This window comes from Gallinula chloropus, assembly GCF_964237585.1.
Source record: "Gallinula chloropus genome assembly, chromosome: 17".
Lineage (NCBI taxonomy): Eukaryota > Metazoa > Chordata > Aves > Gruiformes > Rallidae > Gallinula > Gallinula chloropus.
In genome coordinates this window covers 5,790,333-5,811,991 of record NC_140102.1, presented here as the reverse complement: position 1 = coordinate 5,811,991, position 21,659 = coordinate 5,790,333, and the positions used below count along the sequence as shown (strand labels likewise).

The following is a 21,659-nucleotide window of genomic DNA, read 5'->3' as shown; positions in this document are numbered from 1 at the left end:
GTATGTTTTCAGCTTGGAAAAGCAGCCAGCCTGTAGCAGGAACCGTGTAATTTTTGCTTTTGATTTTTAGTATTTTAATTTAAATAATGGTAATTGCACAAAATCCTGCACACTCAGAGAGATCTTTTAAATTGTCCTTTCTATGGAGGTGCCGGTCAGTATGGATAGTGCTCTGAGAAGAACGAGCAGAACCAATGAGTAGAACTCAAGTGTATTTACCTCCACTGTAAGATGTACAGTTCATTTGGGATTGGGAGTTATCTCTGCTGTTTATCTCATGGTTGGGAATTAATTCACCTTGATCTTTTAGCTATTTATACTTCACTTTTCCTATCAAGTGCTGTATATTGTTGCTCCACTGGAGATGCTTGTAATTACTGCGTTTCTTGAATCTGTCAGGTGTAACTACTCAAAATCAGGGTTTGTATATATGGAAACTACAGTCAGATCACACTATGGGGCCTGGGCAAAAAGCTGAATAGCAAAGTATTTCTGGTACTTTTAAGTCATATTCCCATGGTGATGGGTGTGGCATAATAACCTAGATTAGAGTTTACTAAAATGAATGAGTAATAAAATTTGTAATGAGATGGGTATAGTGTGAGCAGGCATTACTCAATTTTTCCCACAGGTTCCTGTTGGCATGGTACTCATGTTTGTTTGCAGCATTTGGAAAAGTCTTTAAAAATGTTTATCCATATCTAAAAATACTTGATCTGTGCAGATTAGCCCAGGTATCAGTCAGGTGGGTAGTTGTCTCTTAAAAAGATTTTAATTTCTAACTTACACTTTTATAACCTAATTCACAGTGCTTAAAATGTCATGAAAGAGAAATAACTGAGAATCCAGGAGATACCTGAAAGGCGCTAAGAATTATTATTGCTACTGAAAACTCCATAAGGCAGGATGGGGAGGGAGAACCAAAGAGGAGGTAAAAGATCAAATACAATAAAATGTTTCAAGTGTATTGATAGTTGTCGTGGAACTCTGTAGTGCCTTTGTTTTGTAACATGCTGCATTGCCTCTGGTAAGTAAATGCCATTGAAAATTGACACTGTTCCTAAGAATATGTTGTAGAGTCATACTTACACTTTGGGGGGTGAGAAGGGGTGAGTCAGAGGTGTTGGTCTTGATCCTTGGAGAAGCTTACAAACAGGATGGATTTAATAACATGGTAACTGATGTGTGACAATTGGACACTTCCTAAACTTGAGTTAACTACAAGCAACAAAGATTTGACATAAGATTTTTTGCAACATGCATTTAGCTGTCATCCAATGACTGAATAAAATTATATCTACCCTTTCTTTAGAACCCAGTACTCTCAATAGGAACAAAAAAAATTGTTCTGCTTCACTTCAGTTGAGAATTCAGCTTTTGTTGGTATTTGCAAATCATTCTACCACTTCTTTTTTTCTCAGTTATCTGTGAAATTAAACACTTGTCATCAAGATTAATATTGTTGTTAAATTAAGTACATGAACAACAGAAAGACTTGCTGGAGCTTTTCAGTCCACTAACCTGTGGAAGTAACTTCCATGTCTGCAATTTTAATATTTTTAAACTGTCACATACATGATAATGAAGGCTAAAAAGGGCAGATTTTCATCTAGCATAACCTATTAGTCAAAGACTGCCTGTTTTGAGATGCATAAAATACAGAAAATAACAGTGGAAGTTTCTGCGCTGGGATTTTTGAAGCAGCACTTCTGTGTTTAAAAAAAAAAAAAGAGCAATGAGTTGATTTTTCTGTAGCAGGTGTGACCATCAGTTCCATCTAGGAATTGCCAGCAATTGTCAGCATCCTGATATTGCCTAGATCATCCAACAGTTCCTGTTTTCTAAGAGTTATGGAAATGTCTCTGTATCATACGTTGGCTGATGTGGTCATGTGGTTCAGAAAAGAGAGTCACTGGTAGTGGAATCAAAGATGCTCTGGCTCTCAATCATATTTAGTCCTTTATAGTAGCGTGATTTATAGTAGAAGCATCTGTTCTTGTAATGATGGCCACAAATTGGATGTGAATATACTAGATACTGTTGTCACAGTCTGTGTCTCTCTCCATCTAAGTGTAGAAGCTAAGTCAACCATTTCTGATTGGAATGAACTTAAGTTACCATTTCTCTAAAGCTGCTACTTTGTGGTTTGAAGGGTGATACTAGTGGAATGATGGATAACGAACTCCCTTGTTTCCTACAAGATTGCTTTGATCTAGAAGCTAGGAAACTACATGGAAAAAACCAATGACACTTTGACTTCATACGTAGAAGCTTTTGATCTCTGCGGCATCGTTCTCAATTCCTGCTTTAGAAACAAGGCACTTCTGGCTTTAGCCTTGCAGGGGAGTAAAAGCAGCTTACACATTTTAACCGTATTTCCTCTATTATTTCACCACCGTTATTTACTGCTTGCACTTCATTGCAAGTTCTACAAGAAGAGTGCAAAGCTGCAACTCAGTTGCAAGTTTCTATCTTCAGTAGTAACTTCTGGTTTCTGTGCTCCATACTGGATACATCAGTCTAATACTGCTTAGGAAAATATTTTATGTTGTGCCTTGAAGTGCATGCTCTTGAAATCTACCTACGGGGTAACAAAGTAACTGTAGGACAAAAAGAACAAATTAGTGAAGGAAAATAGTGGAAAGCTGTACTTCTGAGAACAGAAGGAAGCACAAAAAAAAGCTACTGTAGCTCTCAAGCCAATGGATATTTTGGGCAAGTGTTCTATACTCACTCTGGCTCTAGTATTCATCCTAATTGCAATTCTTGTGTTAGGGATTATTTCTGTAGCTAGGGGCTGCAGGGTCAGGTTTTTGTTTTAAACGTTTGCTGGCTCTGCGCTTCTAAATACAATCTAATATTTAAATCCTGAAGGCCTTGTTCAGCAAAACTTTTATCAGATTTTGCAGGGAGAAAGGAGGATGGCTGTACGTGGATTCGAGTATCATTTCAACATCTAATGGCCATGGTAAGAGATTCTATTTAACATTTAGGAAGTGAAATTCTAACAAACATTGCTAAATGCTGATCTAGTTCAAACCTATTATTTGGGGGACTGCGTCTCACCATTTTGTGCTTTACCCTGCTGGATTAAGGCCAAAGAATGAAGCCAAAATGAAACACAAATTGCAGCCATGGAACTGCTTCCTCATCACCCTTTTGTTTGAATAGCATCATGCAGAAACGAAATGATCTACCAGTCTGCAGACCGAGGTTTGCTTTGTGATGAATTCAGCAGTTACAGACCAGGTCTGGCTGGGTTCTGTTGGCTGTTTGTGAGAGGTAAAGGAGCAGAGCAAAGCTGTTTGATTCAGCCTTGAAACCTGGTATTAAATTGCAGAAGCCACCACTACAGCTGTTTAAACTTCAGCAGCAGGGAAACACCAGGTGCCAAGGTCTTGCTTCACAGACACAGTGGAAATTAAAATATTCAGTACTTTATCTAAAGAGAATGAATGATCAATTTCCGGGCGGCGGGACAAAAGGAAAATGGAGAAAAGAAGCAGACAGTAAAGTTATTCATCCTTAAAGAGCTGCGTGCTCCATACCGCCCTGCCTCTCTTCCCCACCCTTTCCCCCCTCCCATCGCTGCTGCCGCAGCGCGGTCCCCGCGGGGGCAGCGCTACCGGTGCTCAGGCCCCCTCACCGAGCCAAGTCCCCTCTCCCCCGGCTTCCCCGCAGGCCGCCGGGACGGACGGTTCCCCCGGGGCCTGTCTTCCCCACGGGTGCTTGCTGCCGGCTGCCTGGGAAGTACGGGTTATACCGCCGGTGGAGGAGAGCCGCCAAGAGCCTCTCTGCCCGGCGGTGGGTATCCCCCCGCGGGCTGCCCCGGGGCGAACAAAGCAGGGGGAGACAAAGGGAAAAGGAGGCGAGGAGGGAGGCGAAGAGAGGACGCGGGCGAGCGGGAGCGAGGACGGGGCGCGGAGGGAGGCGCGGTTCCCGCTGCTGCAGTCCCCGCCTCGCGGTGCCGCGGGCCCGGCCGGGCGCAGACGTTGTCCGCCCGCCCCGCCCCCTGCGAGCCGGGGAGGCGCCGCCGCTGCAGAAGGGGAGGCGGCGGCAGGAGCTGCGCCCGGCGCTGGCGGCGGCCAGGGAAGGCGGCGGCGTGGAGCCGGTAGCGGTGAGGCCACCGTTGGGGCCCGCGCGGGGAGGGTGACGGTGCCGTCGGAGGGCGGAGGGAGTTGGGAGTCTGCCGCCTCAGGGCCTCCGCGTCTTGGCCGGGCGTCTCGGCGGGCGCTGCACTGTGCCCGCGCTCGGGCCCGCGCCCGGCTGCTTGGGCGGAGGCGGTGAGGAAGCGAGGTGGCGTTCGGTGAGGCGCTGGGAGGGAACGGCGGGGCGGCCGTGGCTGGGTGGCGGCGGCAGAGGAGGACCTTGCGGTGGGGGACCCGCGTGGGGCCCGGAGTGGGGCGTTGGGCTGTGTGGGCAGCGCCGGAGGGGCGATGCCGGGCTGGGTGGGGCGAGGCCCTGCGAGCTGGGGCGGGTGTCTACCCCCCGCGGGGAGCTGTTAGCCTCCGCCACACGTGCCTGCGCTTCCCCGCCGGCCTGCCAGGGCCACCGTGACAGCAGCCGGTTTGGCAGGTTCCCGAGCCGTGTGCTCGGGCTTGCCGGGCTCATTCCGTTCTTGCATAGCTCCCTTCCCTTCTCCCGCCGCCGCCGTGCCCTCGGTAGGACGGGGCTGGCTGCCCGCCGTGCTCCTGGAGCAGCCAGCCCCGGGAACTCGGAGGCGGTGAGGTGCGGGGCTCAGCATCCCAACTGGGCCGGGCACCTCACCGCTCTGCCTCCCGCCAGGCAGAGCCTTCGGGTGCCTTCGTGGTTCGTGAGGAGCAGGCGGGGACGGGAGGGTCTCTGAGTGGGCTCTGCCCGAGTCCTGCTCTCCGAGGATGTAGCACTGTGCTGCTCTCAGTGGTCTGAAGGGCTGGTCCGGGTTGGGGGGGATGTCTGAGCATTTCATGGTAAATCCCGACCTGGGGTTCTCAGCATCCCGCGCTTACATGCTAATATTTTACTTATTAATGACTTGCCTTGTAGTTTACTTTGTCCTTTATTTGGTTATATGTCTGCTGCCCGTGCCTGTGGTGTTTTCAAAGCTACTGATTTGCAGGTGTGCTGCTCTTGTTTCGCCCCACGGATCGGGGTGGTTCAGCCAGAGTTGACTGCCACGTTCATAGCCCGGGTTAGACCTGTGTGGGGGGTCCCCGGCAAAGGCTGTTCTCTGGCCCCTCCTGCTTCCCGCTGTATCACTTGTGCTGCTACCTAAGGCGATTCAGTGTTCTCTTTCCTGTGCCTCAGCTGTCATGGGGCACGAGGTAATTGTTTCTCTTACTCACATGTTAATGTGGCTCCCGCTGCATTAGAACCAGGAGTTAGTCTTCCCTTTCATTATAACGTTTTTGTGTATGTGTTTTAAATAATAATAACAAAAAAAACCCTTAAACCCTCCCCCTAAACCCAACACCACAAAAAAATCTCTTCCAAAACATAGCATGAGGAGGAAAACTTAGTTTGTGAATGTACATGATCTTGATTGCATCTATGACCTTGAGATGAAGACTCTTTCCTCCCTACCCCTTCACTTACCCACTGTGCTGCTTGGGTAGGGTTTTATGGAAGTTCACAGGTTGCTTTGAGATCTTTGAGCAGAAGGGTTTTAAAGCATGTGATATTAGTGTTAATATGTAGGAAGAAGAAAGGAAAGAGGTACAAAAGAGGAAATGCCTTTATGTCTGCTGCTTTGTGAAATATTTCTGTTCTTTAAATAAAATGTCCATGTAATTCTGAAACTAACAACATCAAACTTCTGGTGTTTTGGGGTTTTTTTTTTAAGGTGTCTTTGTGCACCAGCTTCAATGTGTAGCATAATATCCAATTCAGGGAGGAAGTAAGTAACTCCCCCCACACACCTCAACAGCAATGTATCTAAGGAGTATATAACTGTTCAGGTACAAAACTACTTCTTTTATATACTGAATGGAGAGCGACAGAAAAACGTGCAGAGGATTATTGGTACTTGGTTTAAAATGACGAGATTTCAGGGTTCTCTTCCTGTCCAGTCCTTATACATACTAGAAGACTTTGCCTGTGCTGAAGTGCTCTAAAGCTTTGGGTGTATTGAGGGGAGAAGGATGCATTGGCTGAAGCAGAAACTTGACCTCAAATGTCTGTATCAATAGGGAGATTTTATTGGGGGGGGAGTTTTACATAGCTTGTATGATGTCTCTTAAAGAGCATATCTCAAAGTTTTAGTGAGGGGCAGAAAGCAAGCTGTCTTATATCCTGCTCGTGGAAGTGTACTGTAGGAAATAAACACCCTCTTTTCTCATGTGATTTTGCTGTAGGAAGGAACAGAGGTGGTGTATGCTGATTGCAATGACTTTCTAGAGTTCCTGTGGATTTCCTGTCTGAGCTTTAACTGTATCATCTGAAGGTGAATCTCCAGAACAGCCTTTTATTTACTTAGCTTGGACAGGTTGGATAATTCCTTTAGTGTCCCTCCCTTTATCCTTTTAGCCACATTAAACTTTTTCTTGGGAATGACTGAGAATATTTCAGAGCAGATATTCCTTCAAAAGAAATAGAGCAATCCATCCTGTCAACGTGATTTTTCAAAACTGCTTTTCTTTCTTTCTCTAAAACATTCAGGTCAAATGTTAACTCTGTATGTTGAATGCAAGTTTTCTAATGTTTGAACATGATGACCGTAAATGAATGCAGCTCTTGTTTGATTTTTTGGCATTCCTTAGGGTCTACTGGCTCTGTTGGCATGTATAAAAAGTAACGCACTGGAATCCTTATTGGACTGGCATGTTTAGAAATGCCTCAGATGGATGGTGTTTTGTTATTTGATGAAAGGCAATTATATACTGCATTAGCTGTAATCTCAGCTGCCCTCAGCTTGATGCCAATTCCTGCTGGAGCAACCATTTCATTCTCCTTGACCAGCAGAACTGTAGCCAGCTCTGTCTGCAGCACGGCCCCTGATATTCCAAACACCTACTGATATGTCTGTGCTTGTCCAGGTGTCTGTCCTCTACACACATTTGTTCTTGTAGAGTGATGCTGCTCTCACATGACTTAGTGACTTACATTAACTGACCCTTAGAAACACCCAGAAATGTGGTATCTAGCTGCTGCCCTCCAAAGTGCTGGAAAGGATTGAGGAGATGCATCTATGAGCAGACTGGACAAATCTCTATCTTAGCACCTGTCCAACGGTTTTCCTCCTGAAATGTCTCATTAACTGTTTTTCCAAACTCAGACAGAAGACTTTGGGGTGAATAGTACCTACCCTACATTCTTTTAAGTTATAAGGCATCTCTTCACTCTACTTTTTCAAGAAAAAGCATTAAAAACTGCTCAGTTTTCCTGATGTTTATGATATTGCTGTCAATTTTTAGCTTATTTAGTGGTGAAATGGCAAGGCAAAGAGAGGAACTTAGTATTTGATAGAGCTTAGCTCATCTGACACTCTCATTCTGCTGCTCTGCTTGGCAGCCGCATCCACTCAATCACAGCGATCTTTGTCTAAGTTCTGTATTTGTACTTCTAGTTTATTATATGCCAGCCATATAGCAGTCATGGTGCTAATTTAAAAGGCTAAGAACATGGAGAGCTAAAAAGGGATTGCTGACTTGATGTTTTCAGAGTGTGAAACAGTTACAGTTTCACCCAAGTCTATCAAAATTAAATCCCTACTATAAAAAGCAGCATCTTTGTTTCAGTTGTAATTGTGTTAGGAAGAAGCCTTGTGCTTTTTTTTATAGGTGTTTGGTTTTGAGGCTGACAGGAGGTGATATTTTCCTTGTCAAATGTTCATTTAAACGTTAGATCCCAAGTAACTTAACCTTGATGCTCTACCGTTTCAGACTCAGTTGTTATTGCGGACTGAATGCCCATGCTGAGGTGAAGTGCTTTATCATGATCAGAAGTCAGTGTGGAGAGCCAAATTCCTCTCCTTGCTAGTGAAATGGAGGGCTTTTGGGAATGGCAATCATTTCCTCAGGAAAATGTAGGGCAAGTAGTAAATATTGATAGCAGGCTTACCAGGAGAGGTGGCAATCATTTACTTTCTTGGGTGAAAACTTGCTCTGTGTCTCAATCCTTGACTCATTCTGTAGAGAATGATGTGTGCTTAGGAGGATCATGTGCTTTCAGAGCTTTTAATAGACTACAGCGGTGACATTTTTATAATGCGCCTGTACAGTGGCAACTTGAAGTGTCAGAGTTTGCATCATATTTTCTGTGATTCTTTTTTTAAGCTTTTGAACAGTTATCAGCTCTTCCTTATTAATTAAAGATGGGAATCTTTTTAAAAAATTGAACAGACTGTGTTTAGAAATAGCAACAGAGACTGAAGGGGAAAAAAGCAATGATATCACTAGCCCACAATAATTTTTTACTGTTACAGACACCCTCTCTTATTTGAGCTTCGTATTCAGGAGTCTTAATTGTGTTTCAGGTGTATTTTTTAGTGAGAATCTCAAGGCATTTAGGATGACCATAGCAAGTTTTCGAATGGTGAGATAAGGTGACTTAAAACGTCCTTGATGCAGAATTAAAATCCACAAGCAGAGCAGAAGCTTTAATGACTTACCTTTCTCATAGCATTGCTGTAATATCTGACTGATGGTTTGAGGTTCTAAGCCTCTTACTATCTTTGATCTGATTCATCTTGTTCTTAGTAGAGTTTCTTAGTTGTAGGAGTTTACCCTGCCATTTCCCTCTCCCAAGCGTATGCAGAGAGAATCCTGTCTATCCAGTTTGCAGTGAATATCCTGCACTTTCCAAGATAGGAAAAAAGCCATGTTTAATTTACCAACTTTCCAGTGTTGTAAGCATCTCCTGATGCTAACCTTCCTAACTATATTATATTAAAATTTTATGTTATCTTCAAACATACTGATAGCTTCTTGCTACCAAGTATATATGCTTTTTTCTTCTCTTTTGCTTCAGAAATTAGTTGGTCTGACCTAAAGTCATTGGGAAAAACTCAAGGTTGTGATTTGAACACAAGTCTTTCTCCTACTGGGTTGACTACTTCTGTGAAACTTGTAAGAATATAGTATTTTATTTTAGAAATCTCCTGTCTTTATTTTATTTTGTTGAAATTAACCCAGCACATTCAAAATCAAAGGAGAAATGCAGATTTATATGCAGGCCTGGCTGCCATAAAGGCCCTGATGTTGAAAGATAATCTAGAAAGTCTTCAGTCCTGAATATGCTGTGGATCACAGAACTCACATGGAAAATAGTTCAAGTTGTCTCCATGACACAGAAATACAGTGTGTACTGTCTGTCTCAGTTAAGAATCAAGTCTAAAGTTGCTGGCTGAGCTCCAGATGAGCCATATCCTTAATGAGGGACAGCACTGTGGGCATTTAGATTGATTCCCAAAGAACAAATTTTCTTCCTCCCCAGGCCCTTTAAGTGTGCAAGGAAGTAGGAAGAAGGATGGTTCCCAGCATTTTTAAGGAAACAGAGATTCACTCTTTGAAGTTACAGAAAACCAGTAGCTATTTCTGGGGCTGTCCTTACGCTGCGGTGTGCTGGTGCTTGGTAGTAGGATGAGTGATGACAAGGCATAGTGTTTGCATTATGGTGTTGGGACTGTTTTGAATATCCTCTGGGTATCTTTGTTTTAATGAACATACTAGTTGCTTCAGACTAAGTAATGTTTATCCAAACAAATGCTCTCGAAGATAAGAGTTGAAAGATTTCTCAGGATCTCTGCTAGAGATCATATGGATATGATTTAGTTTGGGTAATCTGTCAGCTGCTCGTTCCAGGTTTTGTTCATCAAATCAGTGATACTGTCAAAAGAGCTGTGTCATACCAGCAGGCATACTTCCCAACTTGTTACAAGCTTTTGGGGTTGTGTTTTTATGATAGCAAAAGTAAACTGTATTTTGAGTTAGACTGAAGACATACTAAAGCTTGCACGCAACAGTAATTTCCGGAGTAATCCTGGTTGTGATTTTGAGGGTACTTCAGCAGAGTAAAGGATTGTTTTCATTCCATTCATTTAATAGTTATGTGTAGTTAAAATAAACAGGGATCTTCAAGATCCCTGTTTATTCAAGAATCTTCAAGAATCTGTCCCTTATAAAATTCATATTTATGTTAAGAACACAGAAACTGATTTATTTTTACTTATTTCCTGTGCCAGTATCTGCAAACAGCAGATCTGAGAGAAAGGTCTGGATTCCTTTTATTTTTTTTTTTCCTACCCAAGCAGTGAGTTTTAACTGCAAATTTTTTTTTCTACCTTTAAAAGTGAGGTATAAGCCACTCTTTGACAGGCATGTACCAGCCCATATATTTTGATGCTGGCAGTAAGCAGAGCATCGGGTAAACCAAATAAATATGATATGGTGGCACTTAGCATGATAAACATTGAATTAAATGGTGGGTATTATTTTGGTGTCTTGTAGTGAGGCACCTGAAGAATATATTCAGATCATCATATTATTCAATTGACATCAAAATCCATGGTTTCTGGGAGACAAAATAAATCTGGAGTCATGTTTTTAAATGTTCCCTTTCTTCTATTTGTTGTGTGTTGAATGAGTAATCAAATTTAGACTCCAAAATTCCAACCTTTATTCTACTGAAATCTTAAATTCTTAATTCTGTGTATTTTCTGCTTTTTATATAAATACTTTCTGAAATTCTATTCATCTCAACTTAAATGATACTTGGAGATGTCTCTAATCCCACGGTCTCTGATCACTGAACAATACAGAGAAATCACAGAATCACAGAACTGTAGGGGTTGGAAGGGACCTCAAGAGATCATTGGGTCCAACCCCCCTGCTAGAGCAGGCTCCCTAGCACATATTGCATAGGTTGGCATCCAGATGGGTCCTGAATATCTCCAGAGATGGAGACTCCACACCCCCCTGGGCAGCCTATTCCAGGTCTCTGTCACCCTCACTGTGAAAAAGTTCTTCCGCATGTTGGTGTGGAACTTTCTGTGCTCCAACTTGCAGCCATTGCCCCTTGTCCTGTCTCCACAGACCACTGAAAAGGGGCTAGCTGCTTAAGATACTTGTAGACATTAATTAGGTCTTCCCTTAGTCTTCTCAAGACTGAACAGCCCCAGCTTATTCAGCCTCTCCTCACAGGGGAGATGCTCCAGGCCCTTAATCATCTTCGTAGCCCTTCTTTGGACTCTCTCCAGGAGATCCCTGTCTTTTTTATACTAGGGACTCAGAACTGGACACAATACTCCAGGTGGGGCCTGACCAGGACAGAGTAGAGGGGGAGGATCACCTCACTGACCTGCTGGCCACACTCCTCCTGATACACCCCTGATACACTTGAGCAGCATTCAGATAATCAATTTGGTTTCGGTGCCTACTACGGAGGCCGTTTCATCTGTACTGTAATAGTTTGCTGTTTGCAACTTGCTTTGTTATCAGATGCCTATGGTTTTCTCTGGCTTGTTTCAGTTTGAACTTGCTGCTCATTCAGTAAATGCTTTGGAGCTGACAAAATGTGCTGAATTTGCACCAAGCCACGGGCGTTGGGTTCAGAGAGTTCATTTACTGTTTCACTAATTGGCTTCAGTGGCTAAATGCAAAGAGAAGTGAATCCATAGTTGCCGAATGGTTGTGTTTAAGTTGTAACTGGCTAGGAATATGAAGCATGCTGTGTCATGACAGGAGAAGTTGTGAAAAGTTTATGCATGAAGGCTTCCAAATCCATCTTTCTTGTTCAGCTGCTTGTCATTTTTACAGAACTGACGTTGAAGCTTAGTGTGACATTTACAATGGATATTATGCGCTGTGTAAATTAATTGTAAGTGTAATCCTACACTTGCAAAATGGTGATTCAGTCTTTTTGGTTGGCCAATATGAAATATCTCCAACAGACCCAGCACATGGCAGAGCAAAGACTCTTGTTCCAGGCCACGGCTCATCTCTCACGCTCTGGGTGTGCTGACATGGCAGTTTTCCAAATCAGGAGAAATCTGGCTGCGAAATACATGGTAGTGGGTGACTACACCTGTCTTCCTCCTCAGAAGCAAACCCAGATGGTGGAAATGCTACCTAGGGAGGGGGTGTGAGGCTGTCTGCCTTCTGCAGTGTATCCCTCTGCTATGTCCACCTCATCCAGAATCATTTGGGAAGCATGTTGGTGGGCATGTCCCGGGCTGGTCAGTTTGTGGACCTCCTGTGGATAAAGTAATCTCATTCCTATCTGAACCTTCCAGAAGCTGGATCTCTTGACATGGAGAGAAATATTCTTGAAGTAGCAAGAAGCAAATAGCAATGCAAAGGTATTTATTCTGTTCAAAGCAGAAACATGGTTTTAAATTTTCTATGAATTTCAAAAAGCCTATACTAAAGGCCTTTTTTTAAGTGCTTTTGGAAATATGTACTCACTTTATACAGAAATTTCACATCAGCCAACCACAAATATAGCTTTAAAAGCAGTAGTAAGACCTAAATCTGAATCATACAGAAGATGCTTATACACTTTAAAGTTTTAAGATTGCAATAATTTTAGGAGTTGTAAGCATTTGTAACCACAGATGGACTGAGCTCTTGGAATAACCCATGGGCTAGAAGAGAAAACTTTCCAGGTTTAAAATTCCAAGTTACTTTCTATAAACCAGTGTCAGGGTAATTTGAGGAATGATTCATGAGCTTTTGAAAGCTTGGCAATAGTGATACGAACATCAAGAGTATGAAACAGTAATTTAAGAAATGCTGTTTGGGCTGTTAGTTAAGCGTAGTGCGTCAGGTGGTGAGTTGGTTTTTTTCTCAGGACAGTGAAGTTACTGGGTTTGATGGTCTTGGAAATGTGTTTTCCGTATCACTTCTCTAGAAGGGATTTTCTTGTTTATTTTGTACATGTTGATGGTATAGCCAGAATTTGTTTTCTGGATACCTACCAGTTGGCTACCACTGGGATTGCATGGGATCTTCTCTGGTCACCGATCCCTGTGAGATTTTCAGCAGAGGTATCTCTTCTACACAGCCCTTTTAGACTATTCACTCTCTGTCAGTCTGAATACTTGTGTGTATTTTGCAAAGCACTGTTACACTTAGCAGGATTAACAATCTGAAGCTTAGAAATGTGTTGGTATTGAAAGGCATTTTCCAACATTTACTATTTAGTCTTTTAATGGTGTTAACTAAGTTTAATATTAATCTTTTTAATTTGAAAGGTTTTGTAGAACTCATGTTACCAATAGCACATGATCATCCATTCAGGTAATCATTTCACTTTACTCCTGTGGTTTATTTGTATAATAGTGCTCCAGCCTCAAATACACTGCATGGAGTCAGACTGCATGTGTCTGTGTGCAGAAGACAGAGATGGTGCAGTCTGTTTTGAGTCAGTTCAAACATGATGCTGCTCTATTCCAGAATGTCCTCTTCGTTTTCATTTGTACCAAGTGGACGGGCAACTTGCTTTTCTCTATGAAAATGCTGCATCTCTTCCTTGGTAGTCATGAGTGGTGATGCTAGCAAATGTTTCTTCCTTAAATCAAGTAATTATTTGGAGTAGTTCATCAGATGAAATGTTTTCTGTACAGCACTACCTGCCCTGAGGAAAGAGAGGGAGGTGGTGGCAGCACATTTGTCAGATGTCAATGAAGCTGAAAGAGCTATTGGTACTGTTATATTCTTACCGTGACTGTAGTGCTCTTAAGAGGAGTGAACTGAGGCTTCAGCTTTTTTCCCATTTGCTTACTTAATCATGTTTTACTTCTTTTTGGATATTAGCTGTTGAAAAGAACGTCCTGAAAGAAACAGTGGTGGACAGCTGGTTTCTTTTTATTATAGGAATTCCTTTTTTTGACAGTTGGAAAATATTCTGCTTTTTGAATTCAGGGTTATATGGTTAAAATTTACTTATGATCCCAACCTGCCAGTGGAATTCGTATCTATTGGCAGATTAATAGGATTTATTTTCTTAATAACAGTGTTTCTCAACTTGTTGTTTGTGGATTGCTTTGATCCATGCATGCTATACTACACTGGTATATAGTGGCATATTCTTTCTGGACATTTCCTTAGGTTCCTGATAGGATCCTTTGAACTTACAGTTAATGTTTGGCCTACTGGTTATAGACATCCTTTTTCAGGAGAGCTGAGACAGGAGAACAAATCAAGTAGCTAGCTGCTCTCTCTTATGAGAAATAAAATGAGGGAATGAACATCTGGAGCCTGTTAGGAAATGCTGGAGTGTTTAATGCTTAAATCACTTGCTAAAAATTTATGTGCTCTCAGTGTTTTATGAATTCTATTGGGAAATGCTACTATGAAGGTCCCGTCTCTTTCTAAGACCAAAAGTTGCATTTTCACTTTTGCAGTAAGGCAGTAATTTACCCAAATGTCTTGCCTGTATTTTAGCAGGTTTTTGGATTAAGCTATAATTTCAGTAACTCTGAAACCAGGGCACGAGGGATTGTGTTACTTCTGGCCTAGTTGAAGGCCTGTATGTTGAGAAAAGCAAATGACACAGCAAATATATAACTCATGACTGTGGAGAGCAAGATTAAAGTATGAATGAGTGCCCTGAGCCAAGAAATACAATATTGGAACATTCTAACTTTCTCTTGAGCAGAGGTTTGTTCAACATCTATTAATAAATAATTATTTGAAGCTGGCAACATGTAATTTTGGGGAGTAATTCAGGGTTTGTTTTCTCTCAATATATCTATTCTTGCACAATATAGATGGTTATACTACCTGTGTGGTGCTGGAATACTCTTTGAGGGGGAAAAATATGTAGTATATGGAGAAGAATGGCGCAATATTGTAAGACAGCTTCTAGCTTCCTGGTTTTAGGAGGCAACTTTTCTTAAGGAGGACTTGCCTTTGGCTTAAATGAGGTTACTGAATTTCCATAGATGAGTGTTTGGCATTGACAGAGAAATCTGAACTAAAAAGAACTGACCTTGATGCTTCTCACATTTCTGTATTTGTACCAAATCCTTCTTTATCATGTATAGTTTTTTTCATTCCAGGGATTTTTGATGGGTTGAGGAAAGTAATGGAGGTGCTGGCATTGGAGGGGAGGGAGTAGGGCCTACTAAGGCCTTTCAAATCCTTGGCGTGTAAAAGCAAAGTGCAGTTTTAGAAGGTGTCTGAAACAAAATCTGAAGAAATCTGATGCACTTAGATTTAGTAGGAAGGTCAGGTATGTAGTGGGAGGAGCTAGAAACAATCCTTTACCTGTGCTTCCGCTATGTTCAAAGCAACATCTTACATGATCCTCTAGTTGTTCTTCTGTATAACTGTGTGCTCCCAATTCTTTCACAGCTTAGTCATATTTCAAGCCTATCCTGCTTTGATTGTAGAGATCTAACTCTGCTTTTATGTGCGTGAGCATGAAATCTCCCACTTAAAAAAATTAATAGTAAACTGGCATACATCTTGCAAAAACAATGGAGAAATTTTTCTCTTCAGTAGTCATAACTGCAGATGGGTGGGTGATGTAATGTGAAGCAGAAACCTTCACAGTGCCACTTTGGAGTTTTCATGTAGCATAACTTAAATTGTAGAAAAAAATCCACGGTAACAGCCAAGGTGGTAATGAATGCTTTTTTAAAGTATAACACTTTTTTCAGACTCCTTAGAAAATGGCTTGAATTTGTCGTGGCCAGTCTTGAAATAGCAGAAGAAATGTTTCACTGTGTATTCAGGTTCACAAAGCAGTGTGCCTGATACTTTCCTTTTTTTCACAGTGAATTGATTTTCAGGAACACCAATGTGGTGCCTATTAATAGCACACAGGAGGTAAACTTTCTACTGGTAGGTAGACGACACAGCTGGCTTAGTCATCCTTCCTGTACCAATCTCTCCTTGAGCAGTGTTTCTCTTGCCGCTAAACATCCTGCATGCCCAGTGCATCTGGGCACTGCTAATAATTGTTTGGGATGTTTACAATCAGCCAAGTTTCTGCCTCTGCATATTTACTGATCGGTGCCAAAATGCTGAGTAAACAGCAGGACCCAGACCTGCTTTATAGTTCTTGTTCAGCATGCTCTGAGCAAACACTCTATTGCTACATGTCTGTGTTTCCTTTTTTCTTTTTTTTCTTAGGTGCTTGTTTAGCTGGGTGCTGGTTTGTGTTTGTTTTAAGTGAGCATAGCTGTTCTGTCAGTGCCTTATAAAGCCCAGCAGATAGCCAAGCTGTGTTCATGCAGAACAGTTTGTTTCTGAAGATGAGGGCAGACCAGCCCCCCTTACAGTTTGGCTTTGAATTCATACTCGCGAAGCAGGGGGGAAATAGATTTTTTTTTTCACTGTAGATGAAAAAAGTCCTTCTAAAGCTTTTGTTATCAGAAGGAAGATGCCTTCTGTGGCAAAACCCACATGACATAGCGCTCTCAAAGCTTATAGCTGGCTTCCAAGTCAGAGCAGAGCCCTATCCTAGCAACGTAGGGAAGAGTCCCTCCTCCTCCTTCCAGAGGAGCGTAGCTGGGGCACTGTGTTGGGGACTGTGAGCCAGTGTATCTCATGATCTAAAACATCATGTACAGCTGAGGTGGATGTTTACTTTTTAGATGTCATCATCTAATTTGAGGTTCAAGCTTAGTTTTTCAGTCACAATAGCTCTTAAAAACTTTATTTTTATCCTGGTTCTCTTGATTGCATTTAGTTATTTACTTTCAAGTTGCTTTTGCTGAGGTATTGCAACACTTGAAAAATGTGACAGAAAACAGTAGGGTGCTCAGTGTGGTTGTATCTCTGTAATGTTAGTAATGCTGTTAAGGGTTTTGTTTTTCTTTCTTAAAATAGCCTTTTAGTTTAAAGCTCAAGATAAATATGGCAGCACTCAAAGTGAGTTATTTTGATGTTTGAGGTTTAGATGTGGTGTCTTTTAATAGGAAGTGGGCTTTGAAAGATGAGGGGTTGGAAATGCTGTCCTGGGAAATGCTTCTGGTTGTTACTGTAAAGCATCTTTTATCATGTATTTCATACCCACAGTATGTGTGTATATGTATAGGAATGTCTTCTGCAGGGGTTAAAAATACTGATTTTTTTTTTTTTGTCATGTCTAATATTTTTATATACAGGTTTGTTCCTGAGTTGGAAAACCCTGAGTAATATTTTATCCATGTTTGGAAAAACATAGTTGCTACAGACGAAGAGGTTTAACGCTGGTATTGCAAAAAGATGAGTATGTTAAAACCAAGTGGACTTAAAGCTCCTTCAAAGACCATCAAGCATGGGAGTACATTGCTGAAAACACCTACACCTGTTGCAGCTGGTAAGGAATATTTAAATATTTTACTTTTCCCCTTATTTATCTTTTAATTAAAAAATGTACCTTGAAAGCTATGAGCATACACTTATGCTAAGGTATTTTGCTTGTATTTCTAATCTAATGAAAATTAAGTGCACAACCTGTGGAAAATGTGAAGTTGCTCATCAGATGTAATTAATCAGTTTTCCATGAAATAAACCTTATCATGATAAAAATGATTGGGTAGTTTTTGAGGTAAGACTTGTCATCTTTACAAGATAGTTACCAAAACTAACATTAAATTAATTCAGTGTCTCAGTCCTTAGATTATGAATTCCTGTATTCCAGAGATTAATGTGTTTTCTTAAGTAAGAAAATTAGTAATTGTGCTCTTTAGAAGTCATGCTGTTTCAAACACTGAAACTAAGTAATGGTGCTCACTGGAATACAAGTGTATTTGATTCCTGTTGCTTTCTCATTGTGCTTGATTCCAGCTCCAGCAGAAAAAGCAGCTTCCAGTGAAAAGACCTCGAACACAACCACTGCAGATTCACATGAAGAGTTTGTGGATGATTTCAGAGTTGGGGAGCGCGTTTGGGTCAATGGAAATAAACCTGGTTTTATTCAGTTCCTTGGTGAAACACAGTTTGCTCCAGGACAGTGGGCAGGGATTGTTCTAGATGAACCAATTGGTAAGAATGATGGCTCTGTGGCTGGAGTTCGCTATTTCCAGTGTGAACCCTTGAGGGGAATATTTACAAGACCATCAAAATTAACAAGAAAAGTGCTGACAGAAGATGAAGCCAATGGTACGCAGACAGCTCACGCTTCTAGAGCTACATCACCAACTTCCACATCAGCTGCTAGTATGGTGTCTTCATCCACTGCTGCACTTCCCCCTTCAGGAATTCCACAAAAAACTTCACCACTTGCTGCTAAAGAACATTCAACTCCTCTTCAGATTAGTAATCTTTCAAAAACGGCAAGTGAATCTATATCAAATCTCTCCGAAGCTGGATCGCTAAAGAAAGGAGAAAGGGAGCTCAAAATTGGCGATCGAGTTCTGGTAAGATTCTCCAGCAGCCTCTGTGTCTGCTTTTGATTTGATTGATTGATGAATCGTAACTTCTGCTAACACTCAGAAGTCTCCTGGTGTTTCTTTGGTCGAAGTAATGTGAATTTAACTCCAGCTTTTGTTTCATTGGGAGTCATCTGTAGCCAAGCTCTTCACATGCTGTTTTGCATACTGTAGGAAGATGTTTTCAGTACCAAGATAAAATATTTCGTTGCCAGTTTTTAATCTATTATGTTTTGTCAGTGTTTAAGAAAAACCACATTCAGTTTTTCACAACATATTTGTAGCTTATCTGTCCATAACATCCAGAACTACAGTCATGCTGAATAAAAACTGAGCTTAGGACATTTCCACGCAGCTCTTTTGCCCTGTTCAGGGCCATGTCTTTAGAAAGTTAACAGTTTAATAATTGATTGTTCCCCTGAGTGGTGATGGGCAGCAACAGAAGTAGTCACATAATGCCACTGATCACCCAGGAGTTAGATGTTCTTTTGGTGATGTGCCATGTTACTTGGCTGCCCTTCCTGAATTCAGAACCATAAATGCTTCTGCTGACGTATCGCTTCACTCCTTTTAAAAGGGAGTTAAGTTTTGCTAGTTTAAACTTTTTAAAGAAATAACTATGTTGTGTGCTTTTTATATCTGGATCAGTGTAATAGAGCATGGGTCATGCTCTATTAAAAAGGGGGGGGGAAAAAAGAGGAAAACTTTCCTTTGAGAGACTAGCCTTTGCTGGAAAAGGTGTTAGAAAGCTGGTGATACATTGTTCCTGTTGTATTCTTTATTTAAAGGCTATGTATGTATCCTTCAGATATAACTGGAATGATGCTTGTATGTCCACTGGATCTACAGTCACCGTAACATAGATCTGGTTTTAAGTTTGAATTACTTACATGTGCCAGCAAGCTGAAGAATTGTCTTACTGCTGTTTTGATACAGTCTCTTTTTATTTTAGATTATTTTTAAAATTATTTTTTTAAATTTCTGTCAGGTAAAAACAAGGACAGGAACACATGCCCTGGCATCAAAAGCATTTCTGGTTTTACGATAAGAACCATGTGCAGAAAAATCTCATCAATTTTATTGTTTGCCCTGCCTCACCAGATGATAATTTTGTAGTGAAGGTGGAATAATATTTTTATTTACATTTTTTCTTAAAGGAAGAATTTGACTCCTCTTTCTGTATAAAAGAGAGAGCTTAAAACAGAGGGCCAAGTTGAAGAAAGTATGAAGCAGACTAAGGTGAAGCAAGGGCAGGCTCTGGCTGGCAGCTGGAGTTGGGCTGAGATGTGTTTTCCTGGAGTGGCAATGGAAACAAAGATGTACCGTTTATCCCTAGCTATTTCTGTCAGACTCAAGCCCTCTTGACTTCCAGTCAGCGTTGGGTTTTTAACCACTTGTTTGCCCTTTTCTCAAGGATCTTTGAGATCTTGTGGGATGTCCTCATTGTAGTGGAAAATTCTCTGATGCCTAGGAAGGCATTGCTCTAGATTTCCTATGTCTTGTTAGTGCAAATTATAGAAGCGGCGTATTCTTGCTGCTACGGTTTGATAGTAAGAAGGTCCCAAATCCTGTTTAAGTAGAACAGATTAACTTAGTATTTTCATCTTCCCTACTTCCTCTGTTTGCCTTAAGTCTTCCTGTTGAATCATCAAATTGTAGTTCAAGGTTTTGGGGAATTTCCTTGCACAGCATCTCAGTGATGAATGCCTGTAATTTATGTGCCACTATAAAACAGTGTATGCATAGGAATATGAATGTTAGATGGGCAGGATTCTTCTCTGCTGGCTTTTAACCCTTTGGAGTCCCATGCTATTTTTGGTAGTAGATCCTGGACACTACCAATGTCCCGTCTAAGAGTGATTCAGATGGAAATACCTGAAATTGTCAGGTTAGTGCAAATAATAATAAAATTGGCTGAATAATTCATTCATCTATTAATTTTTTCCCTCTGTCACTGAAATCCTGTCCAGCACTATGGACTCTAGAACTGAGCTGTTACTGGTCATTGCTGGAAACTGTCCCCAGAGCCTAGAGCCAGCATGGGATGTTGTGAAAGATCTGCCTGTTACTTACTGTAGCTTGCTTAGCCTTTCCATCTCCATCAGAGGTACAAATGCAGCTGGACTGCTCCATGTCATTTGGGTTTTATTTATATAGACAGCAGTAACTTTTCAGTAATACCTTATGCAAGAGGATGAAAGGCGTGATGGAACTTGAGTCCCACCTCAGCACAGAATTTCCCCTCTTAAGTAGCATCCCAGGCCTGAGGTACCTTCCAGTCTGACCATTGCAGAAAACTAGCGACTAAAGGCTACCCACACACATCATTTCTTGCAGCTTGGACTGACTGCTTTGAATACTTTGTGTGGTTTTATATTGCCCTGATGATTATATGGGCAAAACAACTGCTGAGAATTGCATCTTGAAAACGGTGAGCCTCCAGCAGTGTGCAATTGCACTTCAGCTGAACAATGAATTTGTGATAGACAAAAACTCATTTGGGAGTCTTATTAAAATACTTAACTGGAAAAGTATGTCCTTAAGGGCGAATTCATAGATGGGTAAGATGCAGCTCATCAACTGAGATTACATTCTAGAATTGACTTCAGATGTGGCTCTGCTTTGTTGGTCTTGGTGTGTGATCTTAGGGTGTGGAGCCTTATACTGGAGTTTTTAAGTCTTAATATTTTTTTTTCCTCTAGCTTTGGTTAAAAAAATTACTTAATAGGAGTACTTAAATCAATTCAGGGTTTTGTTAAGGTCGTTTTGTTGTTGTTGGCAACTGGCTGGTTTTAGACAGTATCTTGAATAAAAAAATGCAAAATCATACAGCTTTTTTCCTGCCTGATCTGGATTATCAAGAAACAAGAGGCCATTCTGACAGCTGGTTAAGTGCCGGAGAAATGTGCTTAACAAAACACATCTCAGCTGCTTTTTTTTTTACATTACACAGATACAAATTTGACACAGGTTTCTTGAACCCGAAATACTGGGTTCAGAGCATTTCATTTGTCACTGACAGACTGATGTTTCCCAAGAGCTAAGCTTTGTTGGAACATATTTCAGTTCCTAGTGAGATGTCAGTACTATGCCTTTACGTGAAAAGAAGCTGTAAACACTTCACAGTTTCTTCTTGTTCTGTCACAGTGAACTACTGCATCAGGTGTTCATAGCCCATGGTGTTGGGGCGAGGCAGTTTGATTAAAGGCTGTATGTACAAAGAAACCTTTACGAGGTGATTAAAAGAAGCTCTTAGTGAGTTGGTCTTACTGTTTTGTGTGGATGGAAAATATGTCTTAAGCTTATTTTCTTCTTCCTTTGATCTCTAGTTGTTTCACCAGCTTTTGTGCACTTAAAGTTAGAAATACTTAATACTACA

At 41.4% G+C, this 21,659-nt stretch overlaps 1 protein-coding gene across 3 annotated transcripts in view; it reads left to right on the top strand.

The window, feature by feature from the left end:
• Positions 1-4,044: 4,044 nt before the first annotated feature.
• Positions 4,045-21,659, top strand: part of CLIP1 (CAP-Gly domain containing linker protein 1) — a 71,880-nt gene continuing 54,265 nt past the window's right edge. For all 3 annotated transcript variants that reach the window (XM_084272130.1, XM_084272129.1, XM_084272131.1), the window contains exons 1-3: positions 4,045-4,117; positions 17,033-17,226; positions 17,697-18,268. In XM_084272130.1, the coding sequence (XP_084128256.1) occupies positions 17,133-17,226; positions 17,697-18,268 (666 nt within the window). In that variant the 5' untranslated portion in view covers positions 4,045-4,117; positions 17,033-17,132. The remainder of the gene's footprint in view (positions 4,118-17,032; positions 17,227-17,696; positions 18,269-21,659) is intronic.